Here is a 21,653-nt window from a genome sequence, read left to right on the forward strand (position 1 = left end):
TTATGTTTTTAGACATGTTTCAGATTCAACAATAAAGACCAGGGAGGTTTTCCAATGCGTCGTAAAGGGCACCTACTGGTAGAAAAAAATGGAATATTCCTTTGAGCATGAAGTTATTAATTTCACTTTCGATGGGGTATCAATACACCCAGTCACTACAAAGATACAGGCGTCCTTCCTAACTCAGTTACCAGAGAGGAAGGAAACCAGTCAGGGATATCACCAGTGGTGACTTTAAAACTGTTTAACGGCTGTGATAAGAGAACTGAGGATGGATCAACAACATTGTAGTTACTCCACAATACAAACCTAATTGACAGTAAAAAGGAAGCCTATACAGAATACAAGTTATCTACAACATGCATCCTGTTTGCAATAAGGCACTAAAGTAAAACTGCAAAAAATGTGGCAAAGCATTTAACTTTTTGTCCTGAATACAAAGTGTTATGTTTGGGGCAAATCCAATACAACACATTACTGAGTACCACTCTCCTTATTTTCAAGCATAGTGGTGACTGCATCATGTTATGGATGGACTTATAATCGTTAAGGACTGGGGAGTTGTTCAGGAGAAAATAATTACTAAATAGAGCTAAGCACAGGCAAGATCTTAAAGGAAAACCTGCTTCAGTCTGCTTCCCACCAGACACTGGGAGATGAATTCACCTTTCAGCAGCACAATAACCTAAAACACAAGACCAAATATACGTTGGAGTTGCTTACCAAGAGGACATTGAATGTTCCTTAGTGGCCTTCAAAATCTATGGGATGACTTGAAAATAGCTGTATACCAATGATCAACAACCAACTTGACGGAGCTGGAAAGAAAATATTGTACAATCCAGGTGTGCAAAGCTCTTAGACTTACCCAGAAAGTCACAGCGGTAATTGCAGCCAAATGGTGGTTCTAACATGTTTTGACTCAGTGCTGTGAATACTTATGTTAATGAGATTTATATATTACATTTTCAATAAATGTGCAAACATTTCTAAAAACATGTTTTCACTGTCATTATGGAGTGTTGGGTGTAAATGGGTGAGAATTGTTGTTTTAATCCATTTTTGAATTCAGGCTGTAACACATTAAGTTGAGCAGTGTGATTACTTTCAGAAGGCACTGTAAGTGACAGCAGAGAACTGGTTTTCCTTCTGAAGACCCAATAAAAAACATTCTTAAATGACATGGAGAATCCAAAAGGCACCTAAGTGACAGCAAACCAAACAACTTTGAATTGCATTAAGTGTACTTGCTGTCACTGCTATCCTGATCTGATCCTGATCTGCTTCTATCTTTGTATGTAGTTCAATAAATTATCTTCTCTGCATTGCAATGGCTTCATGTTGTTGAATTCCCTCAGCCGTAGGGCTATTTAAAAGACTTGTGTATTATTAGGAAATGCATAGCTAACGTTTCCATACTCATTGTTCCCGACACAGCACATTCTCAAATGATCACAACATAAAAGTACATACTTTGTACATGACAACCTCCTGTGTGCAGATAGTCACGTCTACACTACCGTGGTCGCCACGGCTGCCTGAAATAGCTCCCGGCAGGTGCACCACAATGCATCGTCACCCGGACATTTCGGGCTTTGGCTTTGTGTCCCGACAGTATTTTTCTGCATGACTTTGCAGGTGGGTGTTGTTGTACCCCCCCCTTTTTGTGTCAATTGAACAATCACTTTACGATTAAGCATTCTAATTCGGGGAGATCATGCTCCAATTGTCTGTTTTATCCCAATGCTTTGGGCTCTCAGCATATCTGAAATTGCTAAAATTGTTGACCCCTGTGCTGTGGAATTCCATCTCGTTCATTGGAGCTGGGGTCAGAATCACCTCATGCTCGTCGCTCAGTAAAAACATTCTCCCTGCTCAGGGGGGACAAATAGACTGTGGCATTTGGGAATGTTGTTTACAGAGGAAAGTGGCAGGCCTGTAAGGTTGACACTGAAATGTCCACTACAGACAAACACACTCACGCATGCACGCACGTGTACATACTCACACACACTGATAAGTAGGCTGTTGGCATAAACAAGATTAGATAAACTTGTTTTGCCTTCTGTAAGAAGGCATTAGCAGTGAACTAGCCTCACAGCAGTAGCATGTTAATCTGAGTGACTCGAAGTCATGAGACAAATGTATAACTAGTCACTTCCTGTCTTTCTGGTTCAGGTGCTAAACTGGATGATTTTGCAGATTTCACAACCTTTGGGATTGCAACTTCATTGCTCCTGAGGACACATGCCTTAATGGACAACATTCTGTGCATGTGCTATGTCCTGTCTGTGATTGTCCGACTCTGCTTCTTCTCCAGCGGTAAGGAACGCCATCAAGCAGAAAAAAAGCATGGTATCCCTTGTGAAATGCTAGGATAATAGCATGATCAATTTCTAGACAGTCTACGAAAACATCTCTTTGTGTATTTGCCATTTAGGAAAAAAAATAATCTTTGGGTATTTCAGATTCAGAAGTCCTGATGTGGATTCTGTCTCTTTCTGTGGCTATTCATCTCCAGGCATCCCCTTCATGTACCGTGGCCTGCCATGTATCTACTCTTCTGCCATCCTGGCCTGTCTCTCCCTGCTGACCGGAGGTAACATGGTGATCCTGCGGGTCACTGCTGTGGCCATGATCCTCTTCATGGTCAACCAGGGATTCTACCCTCACGACAGGGTCCTGGAGTCACAGGCCTGGAAGAAGGTGGTCTACGCTGGAGGTAATACTCGAGACCAGTGTTTCTTAATCCTGGTCCAGGGGACCCAAAGGAATGCACAATTTAGTTTTTGCCCTAGCACTACACATCTTATTCAACTGATCAAATGTTTGAGTTGATTAGTGGAATCAGGTGTGTAGTGCTAGCCTCATTATAACCAGACTGAACTCACGAGCTTACATAAATGATTTGCTACACGGATCATTTATGTAAGCTCACAAGATTAGGCTGGTTGTGCGAGACTAGTGTAGAGCTAGGTCCCCATGACCAGCATTAAGAAACTTAACCAGTAAAATAGTGTTGTGGAAATTTAGTACTGAGAGAGATTTGGTCATTTCTTCAAACAATCATCTTTATTTAATATTGATTAATTATTGCAATAACCCCCCCACCATTGAGTGTTGGACATATTAACCAAACCTTTACACAAATGCAGAGTACTATATATAGCTGACACTAACAATGCTCAGTCATGGTTGTTTCAACCCCTTTCATGCAGACCAAGGAGCATCATAAGCCACTCTGGCTTCATCCTGTCGTTATCTGCAGTTGGGTTGTTGTCTTAAACCCACGCTGACTTAGTTTCCCAGATGCAACTTTTGAGACAATGAGGGATTGTTCTACTCCTGTAACGGCAGCCTTCCCTCTCTTCACGAGAAGAGAGGGTGTAACAGGGATCGGACCAACACGCAGCGTAGCCAGTGCTCAACATGTTTAATAAAACGATAAACCCGATACAAATGTGGCAAACCGATACAGCCCTATCTGGTGCAGAGAAAACACAAAGACAGGAAACAACCACCCACAATCCCCAACACAAAACAAGCCACCTATATATGATTCCCAATCAGAGACAACACAAAACAGCTGCCTCTGATTGAGAACCATATTAGGCCAAACATAGAAACAAACAAACTAGACACACAACATAGAATGCCCACCCAGCTCACATCCTGACCAACACTAAAACAAGCAAAACACACAAGAACTATGGTCAGAACGTGACAACTCCTACGCTATCTCTAGTAAAACACATTCTTGTCTCTGTAATGCAGTCTTTAACCCATTTGTCAGCTCAAGCCATCTCCAGTGACTATACACCCAGATTAGCTGCAGGGAACTAGAGTGGAGCCCATGAAAACACACATTAGCAGGACAGAAATGTCTTACCGTTAGTTAAATATCAATTGTTAACCATCAATATCAAATAAACCAGGTAAATATGTAATTTTTCTATCACAATAGGTAGTAGAGAGGATTTTTAAATCAACTAATATGTCAGCTTCATGACTTTAAATAGTTTTGACAATGTTGATAACATTGACACCAGTAGGAATAGAAACACCAATGATACATTTTAGGTAAATTAGTATAGTCTTAAATGGAGGCCACAGATGGTCAAATCTAAGGTCATTAAATCTTTAAAACTGACTTAAGTGATATAATTAATCACAATATGATTTCCCTTCATTTAAATTGAGTAATACCAAGTGACACTTTGGATTTAGGCACACCAAAATGATCAATGGAGTCCTCAAATTTATGACATACTAAAAGGGTGTGATTAGCTAGTAATTTTCTTTAATATAGACCCCTCCCTAATAACTTTGCCACTGGAGGGAATGCTCAAGGTCCTTGTATGAGTGATTTTTCCACACTGCAACACCAATGACCTAAAACCTAGGGGCACATTTGTAAAAAATAAATAAAATAAAGGTATTTAAATAGTTATTTGTTTTTATTGATCTCTACAATTTTGTTTATTTTCTAGCATTTAAAATAATAGATAAACCTCTCAATCCCCAAAACATGTCACTACAACTCTACCGGGTTACTACTGGGGCAAGCCAATTTGCCTTCCCTAAGTACTTTAAACAATGCATAAACATCAAGTTTTGCAGTATAAATGGCTCGCTTTATGTTTTAACATTGATAAAAAAGTTCAATATAAACAAAAACTTGTATGATGTGTGGCAATTTGTAATTTTAAAGAGTTTTTCATGGTTGCAAAGGCAAGGGAGCAAATGCCACCATAATTCAAGAACAACTCCGGGGATAGGCTAACCAGAGTTTGACAATGACAACATGCCCGTCAATTCAAGTGATCAGTCTGCCGAACATAGGTTACAATGTGTCTGGGCGCTAAATTTGATTGTTGTTTATAGTTACAACAACTTGGCGAAGTTTGTACACCAGACCAAGATATCCGATCATGTGAGTGAGAACAGGAAAGAGGGGCAAGTGGCAGCAGGAGCAGCATCTACGGAAACTTTTTTGTGTAGTCTAGAGAAGGCTTGGTTGTTTACCTATCAGGAAGATGCGTCCGGCGAATTCGGCCAAGCAGCCACTCCCATTAAAATAAAGCCTGGGAAACACTTTTCTGTGGAAACTAAAATGGTACATTGGATGTTAGAGGTGTTAAAACAAATGTATGTTTGGTCCTGTAAAATATTGGGATGTTGATACCAGGTACTTTACGCATGTGAGCAGTAAAGAGTCCTCACTTCAGAATAAGAGTTCATACTTAAATCTCAATTGAAAGTTTATGAAGTTTATTCATGTTTCAGATCACAAAAATCCAGCAATGAGAAAGGTAGGTTATTTGTTTAGCTAGGCTATTCATCACATTTTTCTGTTTTGTTTTGCAGGAGTTGTCATGGTGTTCTGTTCCTCTTTCCCTCCGGCATGTGTGTACTACCTGTTGTGGTCTGTGTCCTACATTTTGTTCCCAACAACACTATGGAGCTGCAAAGTGTAGTAGGCATTAAAGGCCTTGCTACAAATTCACACTCGCACATACATGGCTTGTCAACAGGCTGTCCAGCGGGGTTAACTAAAGCGCCCAGACTTCTGCTGCTAGCTATCCACAGCGGATCGAAACAGGACGTAAGAGGACGTTGTAATGTTTTTGTAAGATTGAACTGCCTTTTTCATCATGAACACTTGATGGATAATGTACTGTACCTTAGCCATTTTGTTTTTGAATAAGATAGGTTTTGGGTATCTGTAGCTATTATGTTTGTACAATACAACTGCAGAGTTGTACTGTCTAGTGTGTACTGGATCATCCTTATGCACAAATTGTGCTTGAGATTACTACAACAATAATACAAAAAAGTATTTTCAGTCATTAATTAAGTAATTGAGTAGCAGTTTTTACTGTAAAGAATAAGAAAATGTCAACAGTTTTTGCAGTAAAAAAAAAAACATGCCCCTCCCCCCTTTTTTGTTTTTACTGAACATGCTAGATTCAAACATATGGCATGCTCTCAATTTGTACGATATTTGTAATAAAAAAAAGTTTCATTATATTGCAGATACAAACGAAGTCCATTAAATCATGTTTTTTTAAATTATGGAAGACACTACCATCTTGAGATCTTATGTTCTACTGTACTTAAAATAACTACCGAAGTGATTGTACATAATGAATTGTGTGTGGATATGGGATTGTTGAGAAATATAATTTTTTTATTTTCCCCATCAACACCAAATTTGTTGTTTTTGAGCATCAACTGCATTCTTTAATTGGAATAGATTTTATTTTTATGTTCTAGCCATTTTGAGACAAGATTAGTTTGCTTTTATTGCAAGCAAAATGTAATCGTGCTTTAATTTAATAGTGTTTACGTTCCCACCAGATATACAGTGCCCTCTATAATTATTGGGACAATGAAGCATTTTTTCTTCTTTTGTCTCTATACTTAGCAGTTGTTTGAGTTCAAATCCAAACTATCAGTGCAGACTGTCAGCTTTAATGTGAAGGTATTTCACCCATACTGGGTGAACTGTTTAGAAATTACATCACTTTTTCAACAAAAAACAAATTCCCTTGTGTAGTAAAACGTTACATTTTTGGTCTCATATTTGTAGCACGCAATAATTACATCAAGCTTTTGACTCAATTTTTTTGAATGCATTTGCTGTTTTGGTTGTTTCATATGGTTTTGTGCCCAATAGAAATGAATGGTACATGATGTATTATTGTGTCATTGGAGTCACTTTTACTGTAAATAAGAATATAAATGTTTCTAAGCACTTGGTAGAATACATTGTAGCACAGATAATCCTGAATGAGTCATGAATATAAATGATAACCGCCCCTGTTATTGTAATGGTGAAAGGTTAACATGTCTTGGGGGGTCTGATACTTTTTCACTCATTATTCATGATTCATTCCGGATTATCTGTAATCGTGGTAGCATCCACATTGATATAGAAGTGTATTGAAACATATTCTTTTCAATAAAAGTCACAAATATTACACAATACATTATTTACCATTCATTTCTATTGGGCAGAAAATGATCTGAAACAACTAAAACAAAGAGCAAATGCACCCAACAAAGTTGTAGAGTCACAAGCTTGACGTAGTCATCGTGTACTATGAATATGGGACCAAATAGTACTTTTTACTACTTTAATACAAGTGAATTTGTCCCTCTCATTTTAGGGGAGCAATGTACACAAAGTCCTGTCATTTCTAAACGGTTCACCTGTTATGGATTAAATACCCTCAAGTTAAAGCTGAGGATCTGCACTTTAACCGTATAGTCAGTGTTTGATTTCAAATCCAAACATGGAGTATAGAGTCAATAAAAGAAAATGCTTCACTGTTCCAATAATTACAGAAGGCACTGTATATTAAAGTGATCATAGGCGAATGGTGAATACAATAATGGGCATTCATATAAAATAACTGGGTTCTCAGTGTTCTTATTAAATGCCCGCACCAGTAGAAATCCACTTTTTTTCGAGCTGAAAGACGATGGCCAAAGCTTACCCATAAAGTTTGACAATGATTTAAGTCAAAATATATTTGGGCTTGAAGTGACATCTGAACTGCCCACTTTTCCCAAATCCGTGTGAATGCGGTGTCTTTTCCTATGACGTACACATTATTTTCAGCCTCCGTTTTGTTTCAGGGCTGGGTTTTATTTGAATGTTACCACCCACCAGCATGGCATTGTTTATCATTTAGAAACCGCTGCAAAAGTTATTCATCTTGGACCATGTTGAGCCAAACAGTCCTCTGTCCACTTGACTGCCTGAACCATGGAGCATATTAAAATACTTGTTTTTATTTTACCATAAAATTATCATAAGCCATTGGATAATTTGTCGATTTTCGCGGTATTATTTATATATATATATATATGGTATATTGTGTGATATGTTAGCATTTCGCAAACCCGCTACAACTGTCGCCCCAAGATGAACGGTTTTGCTTCACTAGGCTGCTTTGATTGGTGTAATGTTGGCTAGAAACCACAAGTGTCTATGCAGATAATGAAAAGGGACCCGCAAAAGAGAATTTAAGGAACTTCTAGACGAATTGGTTGTTTACCCACAAAACCGCCGCGTGCGCAACTATGGGGTATAATAGACGGGGTTGGCTTAGATTGTTGACAACAAAACTATATTTCATCTCCAATGTTTATTGAAAACAAATACATTTGCACAATGAGCACGTGTCTCTCACATCGTTGTTGGTTAGCTAAACCATCTTAAGTTACATGTAATGTGTGGCGTGTCATTTCACTTCCCCTGTGAGAACCATGAGCACGGGCAGACTTGGTTTTGCACTGCCGCAGCTGAAACCTGCCTGCAGCCTACCTAACAAAGTTTGCACCGTGTCCATTACAATGTAGACAAACGCATATCAGTTATCTTTCAATAGTTATCCATATTTAACGGAGCTTCACCTTATTCATTCGAACTATTTCAATGGCGGATTCGCAGCCGCAATTTATGGATGATGCCAAAACTTGAGATAACAGATGGCGAAGTCAAAGATAAGTCAGTGGTTTCCATCTGTGGCAAAGTTTTCCCTAAACCAATGCTTATGACCAATCCAGCTCCAGAACGAGCTATAGAGCCAGCTGGCTAATCTTTTGAATATGGTGTAGTAAAAAACGGATGAGGTTAGAAAGACACAGCTGTCAGTGCCCTTATTCATTGATGTTTATCAACTCCACATAGACAGTCCCACCCTCAATTTGTCAGTATGTATAAGTAGCCTTCCTCATTCTTCGGGGGTCGACCCTAAATGTGCATTTCCTCTTTAGGATCAGAAATTATGTTGACATAGTGGCGGTAACTTCCTCTGAGGGGCTCCTTTAAAGCAGGGGTTCCCAAACCTTTTCACTTATGCCCCCCTTCCAGCATTGGGGAACACCCTGTGCCTTGTATATTTCTATGGGCACAAACACTGATCATGACAAACTGTTCACACCCCTCTTGTTGGCAGAGAGAATGACATGTCTATGTATTCATGTGATATTTGAAAGATTCAAACATTACAACAAAATCTATGGGCAAAGAAACCTAGCTAAAAAACGTTAGCTGACATGGGCTAGTTGATCTGGACATAACCGACAAGTTATAAATAGCTCTCTAAGCAAGGTACTCAATGACTTACATGAAAACTGATGATGCATTTCGAAATTTCACCTTGTGCATTCTACTAATACTGTTGAAAGTTGTATGTTGAAAGCCAGACTACGTTCCCCCTTGGGTGAGCCTCACAGTTTGGGAACCACTGCTTTAAAGGCTCAGTGCAGTCAAAAACATGATTTCCCTGTGTGATATATGTCCACACTATGAGGTTGGAATAATATAGTGAAATTGTGAAAATGATAATCTCCTTTTAGTGTGAGAGCTGTTTGAAAAGAGCCTGTTTTGGTGGGATGGAGTTTTGGCCTGCCTGGTGACATCACCAGACAGTAAATTAGTTAATTGACCAATAAGAAAGAGTTCCAATTCTCTCCGCCAATAACAGCTAGTTTCCCTCTCCCCACTCTCAGACAGTCCCTTTAATTTGACTGACACATACACTGTGGTCAGACTTCATCTCCTGTGAACGTAGCTTTATATTTGGTGTTTGCGCACCTCTGCTTCTGTTTTAGGAGGCTTTTCACTTTCAGTAGTACATAATAAAAAAATGCTTTACCATCCCATTGCTTTTATTAACCTACGGTACAGTGAATAGTTAAACTTTTTTTTTTTTTTGTTCAGTTGATAACCTGCACCCTTTCACACTATAGTGCCAGCCTGAACCATTCTGTGCTGGCTTACATGTATTCCTTTCTTGCTGTCATTTCCAGTACGATTTCAACAACTATAGTGGGTGTGTAACCAGTCCTGCACAGATCATCTTGGCTTGGTTCGGCTCACCTCAGCTCAGTAGTGTGAAAAAGTTTTGCAGTTACTTTTAAGCGTGAGTCATGAGGACAAAATGTTGTCCGGAATATTCCCGTTCTTGATCCATTTCCACATGCCTCAGTGTGTTATTCTGAAATTGGTGGTTTGTACCTCTCTTTAGAATTTTAGATATGAGTGTGTGATGGAGACAATGTGATGATGGGTTTGGCAATGTGATGATGGGAATTGGCTTAAGAGACTGACTGACAATAGCAACAGGACAGTAGAACTATAAATGTCACCTCCACACCATCCAAACTGCTTGTTTGTTGACATCATGGTCAATGATAAGCAATGTTATTCAAATCAACAGTGATGAGTGTGTGCAGTACAGTTTTACATATCATGATCACAGTGACTTCAAGACAGTCTCGTTGTGGACATTAACTGTATGGCTACAATACTACATGTCTCATTACTACCGTTAAAGGCACAAGAGTTATCCTCACCAAATTATGAACTAGTAAAACATCTTATGAAGATCTCTATTTTAAATTCTGTAAATGTTTTGACAATTAAAGTGGTGATATAATGACTTGCCTGGTTTCATGACACTGGGGACAATATGACATCAAGAACACTATTCTTACATTTGTATAATTTCTTAAAATATGTTCTCTTGTGATGGCCTAAAAATGTGAGTAGACAATAACATTATAGTGGCAGATCTTTTTTTCCTGACATCCATTTATGTGCTAAAAGGGACACATCCAAAAATGCAATCTTACAATAAGGCTTTGTTGCATCCTCCATACAATACTTCCACACCCTTATGCACCCTCATTATGTCAACCCATTTACATTTCATTTTAGCATCATAAAATAATCTCTCTGAAAGTTTATAACACATTTGATACCACAGTACAGTACACATCAACCTAAAATCAACTAAAGCCATGCTTTGTCATGGACTCACCCCTTGCTTCTAGCTTCTTCATTCATGAATGTGATGCCTTGGGCTAGATATTTAGGGCAGCACACCTGCCCTCTTGATGTAGTCAATGATGTCCATGTCCTCTGGGATGTAGATATCTGTAGTGCCAGCAAGGTATGTGTAAGACCCCAGAAGCTTGATGATGGCTGAGAACACAGGCCGGTCCTTGAAGCTCCACATCCAGCAGTACTTCATCAGGTCATACCTGGAGAGAGAGAGAGACCGGTGAATAGAATGGAATGAGAGCCTAATTAGATTAAATAGGCAGCTACAACATGGAGGCATTACACAGCTAATAATGGGATTTACATTGGCTATGGCATAATTACATGTATATTCTTATGGTTTAATGTGAATATTCTTATGGTTTAAAGTGAATATTATAGACAGACTGTTTTTGGCCAGGGACGGGCAGACTTACAAGGGTCCTCCACAGTTGTCTGGCTTCTTCATCCTGTATGATTTCTGTAGGTGGAGGAACACACACTCTGGCTCCAGATCAGGGTAGGGGGGAGAGCCTGAGGGAGCGATATGAAAAATAAATAAAATATTGAAGACTACTAAAACAAAAACAAACAAAAGCCTAACTGAAAATATTGTTGTCTTATTGTAGAGGTACATTTGTACATTTGCAAAATTACTTGAATCAGATATCAGCAAAGTAACAGTTACCCAATGTGATCAATTCATACAGAAAGATTCCAAAAGACCATCTGAGGGGGAGAGAAAACAAGCATGTTGAGATGTTACAAAAAACAACTGAAAGTCATGTATTATGTCAGAATGTTAATAAAACCAAACAAACGTTTGGTTAATGTACACTACGCTATGGGCCGGATTCCCAAGCACAGGTTAAATTTAGTCCTGGACAAAAAAAAAACTAGTTCAATGGAGATTTTTTCATTGGGAATGCTTTAGTCCAGGTATGGGCTTAATCTGTGTCTGGGAAAGGGGCCTACATGGCCCAAAACTCACACATCACTCCTGTCTGTGGTTGGGTGCTTCATCATCCTCTCTGGAGCCTGCCATTTGAGAGGGACCTCAGCTCTTCTCCGATTGGCCAGTTTGTCATTCTGGCACCTGCGATTGGCCAGTTTGTCAGTCTGGTGCTGGCGGATCTCGAAGGCCAGGCCCAATCCAGATACCCTCACAGAGAACCCTGGACCAATCAGGATGTTATGTGCAGCAACATTACCATGTACAAGCCTGTGCTCTGACAACAGATAGTCCTGAAAGAAGATTGTAGAAAAAAACATTGTAATAATAATGATGTGCTTGAATGCAGACACCTGGATATAGTTGATGTGATACTTTAAATTGCTTGGATTACATGCTCATAGTCATTGTATTCTAGCAACTGACTGCAGTACCAATGTTTTCCATGAGGTGTCGTGTATTGACGATGAAACTGTTGTAAATCACATTGGTATCCTAGGACATTACACTGTATTCACTGCAAAGAGCTTGTTGTGGTACTGTATTTTGGCCTTCCATTGGATATTAGATCTCTCCAAATGCTACAGAAAATCACTTACCAGGCCTGCTGCCACCTGCTTTGCCACCAAAAACACTGATCTCTCGGAAAAGTGTTGCAGTGGATCCAAGGACTCCAAATCACTCTGGAGAACAGGGAAATTAATCATTATTCAGTCAACTCAGGGGGATGCTCAGTATTCAATTTCTGAAATTCAAGTCACCAATTATTTCTCTGTAGACCAGTCAATTAATGACTTCGATTTGAATTAAATGTAACTTAAAAATGGAATAATAATGAATTAACATCATATTGGGAATAGAAATACAGTATTATTCATATTCAACATGCTTAATTAGTGAGGGCTATGGTGAGTATGATTTCCAATGTATTTGTTACAGCAAATAAACTTGAACTTAAAGTCCAACCCATTGTTGTCTTACATTTCTCAGGGTCCAGAGGTAGTGCAGAACGTTGCCAGGACTACAGGCCTCCAGTACCAGGTACATAGGTAGTCTCTGTGTCTGACAGTACAGCATCCGGACCAGGTTCTGGTGTTTACACACGGTACCATGGAAAAGGATCCAGTCAACAAACTCCTTTGCCTCAGGCTGATTTATGCCTCCTGAAAGGAGATTTTTTTCTATTTTTTTACATTTATTTAACTAGGCAAGTCAGTTAAGAACAAATTCTTATTTACAATAACGGCCTACCCTGGCCAAACTCTAACCCGGAAGACCTTGGGCCAATTGTGCGCCGCCCTATGGGACTTCCAATCACGGCCGGTTGTGATATAGCCTGGAATCGAACCAGGGTCTGTAGTGATGCCTCTAGCACTGAGATGCAGTGCCTTAGACCACTGCACCACTTGGACCAAAGTTTTTAACTTCTTAAAGAAGGAACAAAATCATAAAAATCCTAATCCATTGCAGTGGGATCCTATAGGAGTCAAATTTAAAACTTCTGTATGTTTTTACCTGCGAGGTACACACAACTCTCCCATACCTCAAACTTGCTTGGGGCAATCTCTCCAGAAATATGCAACAGTGTCCCACGCACAGAATGTATAAAACTGTACAAGCATATACCTCGGAGTGTCTTGACCACTACAGCACTGGGTATATCCTTTCTTCTCATTGTGCCTCTGCAGATAGGACCATAGTGGCCAGTCTGCCAGAACTCCAGCCCCTCCAGAGTACATTCTCCTGGGATCTCCATCTCCATCCCATCTCTCACTGGGCTACTGGACACACACTCCTGACCTGCTGGATGCAACGTAGTACTGTGCTAAACATTTGTGATGACATGCATTTGAATTTCAACTTGAAGTTGTTTCTTGAGGTTGATATTTTAATGTTTTTACAATGTCCTGTGCCTTCCTTGGCAATAGATGGCTCATGTTAGTCATGGTTCAGAGTGTGCATACTGATGCAGTATTGATATGAACAGGAACAGATTTCATTAACAATTATTTTTACGTCATAATTCACTGTGGTGAATTCACTAGACAATATTACAGATCTAACACAGGTTGATATTTCCAACAGGTTTAAGTTTACCACGATTGGTGTAATGGGCAGGGATGGAGGTCCTCTCTGGTGTTGCTCTTCTATGGAAGAGACTGCACAGTATGCTGGTCACAACAACCACTGTGCTGAGAGCCAGGAGAGTGGGGATAATGATCACAGCTAATGTGCCTGATCCTTCCTCATCTGAATACATACACACAGTTCAGATGGTATGAGGGGAACACAACACAATCACTGTAACTGGTGCACTCAGACAGGTAACTGGTACATCAAACTTGGCTCTTGTTGCACATCTAATATTTTATCTGAGCTGGTGTTGAGAGACTGTTGTAGTTTACACATGGGAACATAAAAGACTTACAGCACAGAGGGTCTGAGGTGTTGTTGCATGGAGACGCCTGCACATCCATAGATTACAGATGGTTCTTACCATTTCTCACATCTTCAGGAAGAGAGATTAATCCCACAAAAGGCCTATGAATTGAAGAATATAATCAACATAGTATTCTTTTGGTCTATAAACACTTTTATGATGGGAGCATTCATTCAGAGCCAGTCAGGTAAACACTATAATGGTTGACCAGCAAAGAAATCATAATAATGCTAGTAATATACAATAATTGCACCGCATCAATACAGGATGATAAATCAGGTCTAGTTAGTTGACCTTTCAACAACAGGCAGTACTGCTGTAGTCATTTTGTAATGGCCTAGATGTCACGACCGTCATAATAAGCGGACCAAGGCGCAGTGGGATGTGAAGACATCTTCCTTTATTTAAAGATGACGAAACGAACACTTTTACAAAACAACAAACGATCGTGAAGCTACAAACGTAATTGCATACACAAGCTACAAACGTTCAACATAGACAATTACCCACATTAACCTAATGCCTATGGCTGCCTTAAATATGGCTCCCAATCAGAGACAATGAATGACAGCTGTCTCTGAGAACCCTTCAGGCAACCATAGACTTACCTAGACAACTACACTAGACACTGCCCCATACACATACAACACCCCTAGACACTACAAAAACACATACATTCCCCATGTCACACCCTGACCTAACTAAAATAATAACGAAAACAAAGATAACTAAGGCCAGGGTGTGACACTAGACCAGTGGTTCCCAACCTTTTTCAGTTACTGTACAACCAACGGAATTTTGCTCTGCCCGGAGTACCCCTTCATGTTAATTTTAAAAGTAGGCCGATGGTCTCATGAGGGTTCTCAAGTACCCCCGTGGATAGGTCAAGTACTCCTACAGTCGGTGTCCTACCCCTGGTTGGGAACTACTGGCATAGACCACATAACAAAAAAACATACTCTAATTTTCAACTCACGTAAAATATCGTAAGCACATGCAGATACAAGCTGATGGGATAAAGTCAACACCTGGCCATCGTGCCAATTACCAATAGGCCTACTAATTGGTCTTCCAAGCAAGACCGAGAGCTGTAAGAACAGCGCGTCCTCACAGATACCAAATGCAACTGAAGTTAAGGACGCCGGCAACTTACCAGGGAGATATCAAGAAAATGTGTCTCCATATGCCTACCTGTAATATGAGTGAGCTCTCGTGACAACAGCTTTTAGAAAATACACACTTTTCTAACGTCGAATGCCCTCTGCTCTGGCTGAGCGGGCTATGACCATGAAGGTGACCGCGGTAAGTTGACTGACTGTTAATTATTAACACGCGGACATTTTGTGACTAACTATTTATTTAACTATTTAGATAATATTGAGGGGAAACGTGATGTGATATTTGTCTAGTACGCCTTTTCTGCTTTTCGTATGTGTCCTCCATTCACAGGTTTCCCCATCATAGACTTAGATAGTATATCATTGTATCAGACTTAGATAGACATCGCATCATTATATCTGTTCCGTTATGTCGTTTGTGAGAGCATGGACAGCACGATTGAGGCCATCTCCATAGTGATGGTGAGGAGTCCCATACCGAAAAAAATTGAACATTTAAATACTTGTGACTATAAAAAATTTGCCAAATATATTTTCATACAAATTTATTCCAAATACTGTACATTTACAAATGTATGTCACGCATTTAAATACATTTCAAAATGCGTACAAAATATATATTTTATTTTTGGGGGATATATTTCACATGTATCCTAAAATGCATTCCAAAAATATGTGTAATGTTTTTTTCCCGTATGGGGACTACCGTTTCCGGAAGCGACTTCACCATTAATTTTGTCGACTCGGTTCATTCAAACATCGTTTTAAGCTTTGTTTTACTATTGACAGTTACAGCAGATTTTGGGGGGATTGGGTATCGAGTTGCTCTCCTTAAATATTAGTGATGGGCATTCCGGGTCTTTTCAGTGAGCCGGCTCGTTCGGCTCAGCTCACCAAAAAGAGCCGGCTCTTTTGGCTCCCAAACGGCTCTTACATTTTTTTGTTGTGTTTTTTCAACTCAAACAGTTTGAATATGATTGGTGTTAAAACAATTCTTATCAAATGAAATCATACTCTACCTTAACCACAATGTATTTAAAAATGCATTGGTTTATGAAAAAGAATGCTATTAAACATTTAAAGTATAACTTTTTAATGTATATAAACAGTGCATACAAATCTAACCATTAAAAACGAATACAATCTGAACAGCATAATAGAATATGGCACCATATTAAAGAAAAATAAATAACAATTTACAAAACTGCCGCATTTAACAAATTGGAATAAATGTAAAAAATGATGCTATTACACATGTGCATTTAAAGTATAACTTTATGTATATAAACAAAGTGTATATAAATTGAACAATTCAAAATGAATACAATCTGAACAACATAATAGAATATTGCACCATATCAAAAAAAGAAAAGTGCAAAACTGCAGCATCCCACTTAAAACAGTAAATGTCCCTCTTTTCTCTCCTTTATTGCCATGTTATAACCAGCAGCACACAGCAATGCTGACCATATTTTGCTTTTATGAGAGATTTGCATTCAGAAACGCAAGCTGCCTCACTTTCGAGGGGCTGATGCGGTTTCTTCTCTCAGTAATTATTTGTCCCGTTTTCGAGAAGACCCTCTGAGGGAATGGATGTAGCCACTATGCAGAGTCTCCCTGTCATGACTTTAGTAAGCCGTGGGTAGACAGAGGCCTTGTTCTTCCACCAGCTCAGAGGGGCTGAGGGAGCCCAGAGGGGCTCCTCCAAATAGGATCGGACCTCCATTATGGCATCTGCTGAGGGATTCCTTCGTGCTGCATCCCCAGCTGCTCTCTCGTCAAACAGCAGACGTTTGTGGCACTATTGCTGGTGCTTCTGCTCCATCTGATCCCTCTTCTTCCTGTTGCCTGAGCCAACTGACTGCTGGGGCTGTCCCTCCCTGCTGCTGAGGTTATTCTTTGAAGAGCCTCATCAATCGCTCTGGCATCACTGAAGCCTAACTTCTTAAACATGGGTCAAGTGCAGCAGTTTCTGATAGCACGTTATTATATTCCATTCTGCAGAACATTATGTCCATTGATGAACATAGGGTGTCCATCAACTCTCACATGTCCTGTGGTTACATTTGCTTCTCTCTGGCGCCTGGCTGTAATTCGCTGCAGACCCTTACACAGGAGTATCACTTTTGAGGCTGTCACAGCCGAAAAGAGTGAACAGTAACTTATCAAATCAAATTTATTTATATAGCCCTTCGTACATCAGCTGATATCTCAAAATGCTGTACAGAAACCCGGCCTAAAACCCCAAACAGCAAGCAATGCAGGTGTAGAAGCACAGTGGCTAGGAAAAACTCCCTAGAAAGGCCTAAACCTAGAAGAACCAGGCTATGAGTGGTGGCCAGTCCTCTTCTGGCTGTGCCGGTTGGAGATTATAACAGAACATGGCCAAGATGTTCAAATGTCCATAAATGACCAGCATGGTCAAATAATAATAATCACAGTAGTTGTCGAGGGTGCAGCAAATCAGCACCTCAGGAGTAAATGTCAGTTGGCTTTTCATAGCCGATCATTAAGAGTATCTCTACCGCTCCTGTGGTCTCTAGAGAGTTGAAAACAGCAGGTCTGGGAAAGGTAGCACGTCCAGGGAACAGGTCAGGGTTCCATAGCAGCAGGCAGAACAGTTGAAACTGGAGCAGCAGCATGGCCAGGTGGACTGGGGACAGTAAGGAGTCATCATGCCAGGTAGTCCTGAGGCATGGTCCTAGGGCTCAGGTCCTCCGAGAGAGAATTGGAGAGAGCATACTTAAATTCACACAGGACACCGGATAAGACAGGAGAAGTACTCCAGATATAACAAACTGACCCTAGCCCCTCGACACAAACTACTGCAGCATAAATACTGGAGGCTGAAACAGGAGGGGTCAGGAGACACTGTGGCCCCATCCGATGATACCCCCGGACAGGGCCAAACAAGAAGGATATAACCCCACCCACTTTGCCAAAGCACAGCCCCCACACCACTAGAGGGATATCTTCAACCACCAACTTACCATCCTGAGACAAGGCTGAGTATAGCCCACAAAGATCTCCGCCACGGCACAACCCAAGGGGGGGGCGCCAACCCAGACAGGAAGATCACGTCAGTGACTCAACCCACTCAAGTGACGCACCCCTCCTAGGGACGGCATGAAAGAGCACCAGTAAGCCAGTGACTCAGCCCCTGTAATAAGGTTAGAGGCAGAGAATCCCAGTGGAGAGAGGGGAACCGGCCAGGCAGAGACAGCAAGGGTGGTTCGTTGCTCCAGAGCCTTTCCATTCACCTTCACACTCCTGGGCAGACTACACTCAATCATGAGTCTTCAGTAAAGACTTAAAAGTTGAGACCGAGTCTGCGTCTCTCACATAGGTAGGCAGACCATTCCATAAAAATGGAGCTCTATAGGAGAAAGCCCTGCCTCCAGCTGTTTGCTTAGAAATTCTAGGGACAATTAGGAGGCCTGCGTCTTGTGACCGTAACGTACGTGTAGGTATGTACGGCAGGACCAAATCGGAAAGATAGGTAGGAGCAAGCCCTTGTAATGCTTTGTAGGTTAGCAGTAAAACCTTGAAATCAGCCCTTGCCTTAACAGGAAGCCAGTGTAGGGAGACTAGCACTGGAGTAATATGATCAATTTTTTTGGTTCTAGTCAGGATTCTAGCAGCAGTATTTAGCACTAACGGAAGTTTATTTAGTGCTTTATCACGGTAGCCGGAAAGTAGAGCATTGCAGTAGTCTAACCTAGAAGTAACAAAAGCATGGATTCATTTTTCTGCATCATTTTTGGACAGAAAGTTTCTGATTTTTGCAATGTTACGTAGATGGAAAAAAGCTGTCCTTGAAACAGTCTTGATATGTTCGTCAAAAGAGAGATCAGGGTCCAGAGTAACGTAGAGGTCCTTCACAGTTTTATTTGAGACGACTTTACAACCATCAAGATTAATTGTCAGATTCAACAGAAGATCTCTTTTTTTTTTCTTGGGACCTAGAACAAGCATCTCTGTTTTTTCCGAGTTGAAAAGTAGAACGTTTGCAGCCATCCACTTCCTTATGTCTGAAACACAGGCTTCTAGCGAGGGCCATTTTGGGGCTGCACCATGTTTCATTGAAATGTACAGCTGTGTGTCATCCGCATAGCAGTGAAAGTTAACATTATGTTTTCGAATGACATCCCCAAGAGGTAAAATATATAGTAAAAACAATAGTGGTCCTAAAACGGAACCTTGAGGAACACCGAAATGTACAGTTGATTTGTCAGAGGACAAACCATGCACAGAGATATCTTTCCAACAGATAAGATCTAAACCAGGCCAGAACGTGTCCGTGTAGACCAATTTGGGTTTCCAGTCTCTCCAAAAGAATGTGGTGATCGATGGTGTCAAAGGCAGCACTAAGGTCTAGTAGCACGAGGACAGATGCAGAGCCTCGGTCTGACGCCATTAAAAGGTCATTTACCACCTTCACAAGTGCAGTCTCAGTGCTATGATGGGGTCTAAAACCAGACTGAAGCATTTCGTATACATTGTTTGTCTTCAGGAAGGCAGTGAGTTGCCGTGCAACAGCTTTTTTTTGAGAGAGAGAGGAATGGAAGATTCGATATAGGCCGATAGTTTTTTATATTTTCTGGGTCAAGTTGTGGCTTTTTCAAGAGAGGCTTTATTACTGCCACTTTTTTAGTGAGTTTGGTACACATCTGGTGGATAGAGAGCCGTTTATTATGTTCAACATAGGAGGGCCTTTCAGTAGTTTAGTTGGGGTAGGGTCCAGTATGCAGATTGACGGTTTAGAGGCCATGATTATTTTCATCATTGTGTCAAGAGATATAGTACTAAAACACTTGTCTCCCTTGATCCTAGGTACTGGCAGAGTTGTACAGACTCAGGACAACTGAGCTTTGGAGGAATACACAGATTTAAAGAGGAGTCCATAATTTGCTTTCTAATGATCATGATCTTTTCCTCAAAGTTCATGAATTTATTACTGCTGAAGTGAAAGCCATCCGGTCTTGGGGAATGCTGCTTTTTAGTTAGTTTTGCGACAGTATCAAAAATACATTTCGGATTGTTCTTATTTTCCTCAATTAAGTTGGAAAAATAGGATGATCGAGCAGCAGTGAGGGCTCTTTAATACTGCACTGTACTGTCTTTCCAAGCTAGTTGGAAGACTTCCATTTTGGTTTGGCGCCATTTCCGTTCCAATTTTCTGGAAGCTTGCTTCAGAGCTGGGGTATTTTCTGTATACCAGGGAGCTAATTTCTTATGACAAATGTTATTAGTTTTTCGGGGTGCAACTGCATCTAGGGTATTGCGCAAGGTTAAATTGAGTTCCTCAGTTAAGTGGTTAACTGACTTATTCAGGTTCATGTTTTGTTCACTGATACTACATTATCATCTACTGCTCATATACATATATAATACTGTATTAAATAATGATGTAGTAATAACTGCTTACTGTACCTCTCTCCACAGTGACCTGCTCAAAGGGTTCCAGGACTCTGCACACCACCTCCACCACCTCCCATTCCTCTTGGGTCAGAGCATCAACAGGTGCATTGACAATGGCCAGGGTAGAGATGATGGCATCCTTTGACTCAAGAAACCGCTTCAACGTATAAAATGTTGAATTCCACCTTGTAGTGCAGTCTTGTTTAAGCCTCAGCTTAGGCATCCCCATCTGGCATTGTGTAAACTTTCATTTTTCAGCACCTACTGAGATCCTGTGGAAGTATTCCACAGCTGCTTTCACTTTGTCCACAGTGGGCTTCATCACCTTCAGAGCATGTCTTACAATCAGGTTGATTGTGTGGGCAAGACATGGATGATGGGTCCATTTTAAACATTTTCATGGCTTTGGTTATGTTAGCTGCATTGTCGCTAACACAAAAGACCACTTTTCCATCTACTTGCCATTCTCTGGCCACTCAACAGTTCCTCTGCCAAGTTCTGAGGTGTGTCTGTCGCTGAACTCAAAGCAGTCCAGAAGACAGCTAGACATCGAAAAATCTTCAATGAAGTAAAATGTAACCAACATGTAAGAACTGGTTACCCTTGATGTCCAGCAGTCAGTGGTAAGGCAAACTGCAGTATCTTTTTGGACTCTTTCCCGCGCTGAAGCCTGTGTGCTCTCGTACAGTGTTGGAATATGTGATTTTGAAAGGGTTTCCCTGCTTGGAATTGTGTACGTTGGATTTAGACTACTGCTATAATTTCTAAAACCTCTGTCCTCCACGATCGAAAATGGCTGGAAATTGGTGTCAATCATTTTAGCCAATGCAATATAAATTTGGCCTTGTTTTGCTACAGCCATAAACTGGTCAATAGAAGACT

At 40.5% G+C, this 21,653-nt stretch overlaps 2 protein-coding genes across 7 annotated transcripts in view; one reads left to right on the plus strand and one right to left on the minus strand.

The window, feature by feature from the left end:
• Positions 1-10,457, plus strand: part of LOC129829811 (transmembrane protein 269-like) — a 33,739-nt gene extending 23,282 nt beyond the window's left edge. For 3 of the 4 annotated variants that reach the window (XM_055891743.1, XM_055891744.1, XM_055891746.1), the window contains 3 exons: positions 2,179-2,322; positions 2,522-2,722; positions 5,368-10,457. In XM_055891743.1, the coding sequence (XP_055747718.1) occupies positions 2,179-2,322; positions 2,522-2,722; positions 5,368-5,477 (455 nt within the window). In that variant the 3' untranslated portion in view covers positions 5,478-10,457. Of the gene's footprint in view, positions 1-2,178; positions 2,323-2,521; positions 2,723-5,367 lie in introns of those variants that run through there. The other variant, XR_008755455.1, reaches the window with a different exon arrangement.
• Positions 10,458-10,576: 119 nt separating this feature from the next.
• On the minus strand, positions 10,577-15,563 carry si:ch73-206d17.1 (tyrosine-protein kinase STYK1). 3 transcript variants are annotated; one of them, XM_055891741.1, is made up of 10 exons: positions 15,386-15,563; positions 14,221-14,333; positions 13,890-14,042; positions 13,419-13,595; positions 12,774-12,955; positions 12,392-12,475; positions 11,832-12,085; positions 11,529-11,569; positions 11,278-11,374; positions 10,577-11,061 (listed from the first exon to the last, which is right to left on the minus strand). In XM_055891741.1, the coding sequence occupies exons 2-10, from the start codon at positions 14,267-14,269 to the stop codon at positions 10,890-10,892; spliced, it is 1,209 nt and encodes a 402-aa protein (XP_055747716.1). In that variant the 5' UTR covers positions 14,270-14,333; positions 15,386-15,563; the 3' UTR covers positions 10,577-10,889. The 3 variants fall into 3 exon arrangements, with proteins under 3 accessions (XP_055747716.1, XP_055747715.1, XP_055747717.1); XM_055891740.1 differs by having other exon boundaries at positions 15,424-15,559; XM_055891742.1 differs by having other exon boundaries at positions 13,419-13,592; positions 15,424-15,551.
• Positions 15,564-21,653: the final 6,090 nt, after the last annotated feature.

The sequence above is a fragment of the Salvelinus fontinalis genome, chromosome 31 (genome assembly GCF_029448725.1).
Source record: "Salvelinus fontinalis isolate EN_2023a chromosome 31, ASM2944872v1, whole genome shotgun sequence".
NCBI lineage: Eukaryota > Metazoa > Chordata > Actinopteri > Salmoniformes > Salmonidae > Salvelinus > Salvelinus fontinalis.

What these genes read in the sequence shown, in the direction of transcription:
- si:ch73-206d17.1 (XM_055891741.1), bottom strand. Translation starts at nt 14,269, where the DNA reads ATGGATGTGCAGGCGTCTCCATGCAACAACACCTCAGACCCTCTGTGC. An exon ending in AGCAGGTGGCAGCAGGCCTG is followed by an intron (nt 12,086 to 12,391) that starts GTAAGTGATTTT and finishes ATCTTCTTTCAG; the next exon opens with GACTATCTGTTGTCAGAGCA. An exon ending in GACAACTGTGGAGGACCCTT is followed by an intron (nt 11,062 to 11,277) that starts GTAAGTCTGCCC and finishes CTCTCTCTCCAG; the next exon opens with GTATGACCTGATGAAGTACT.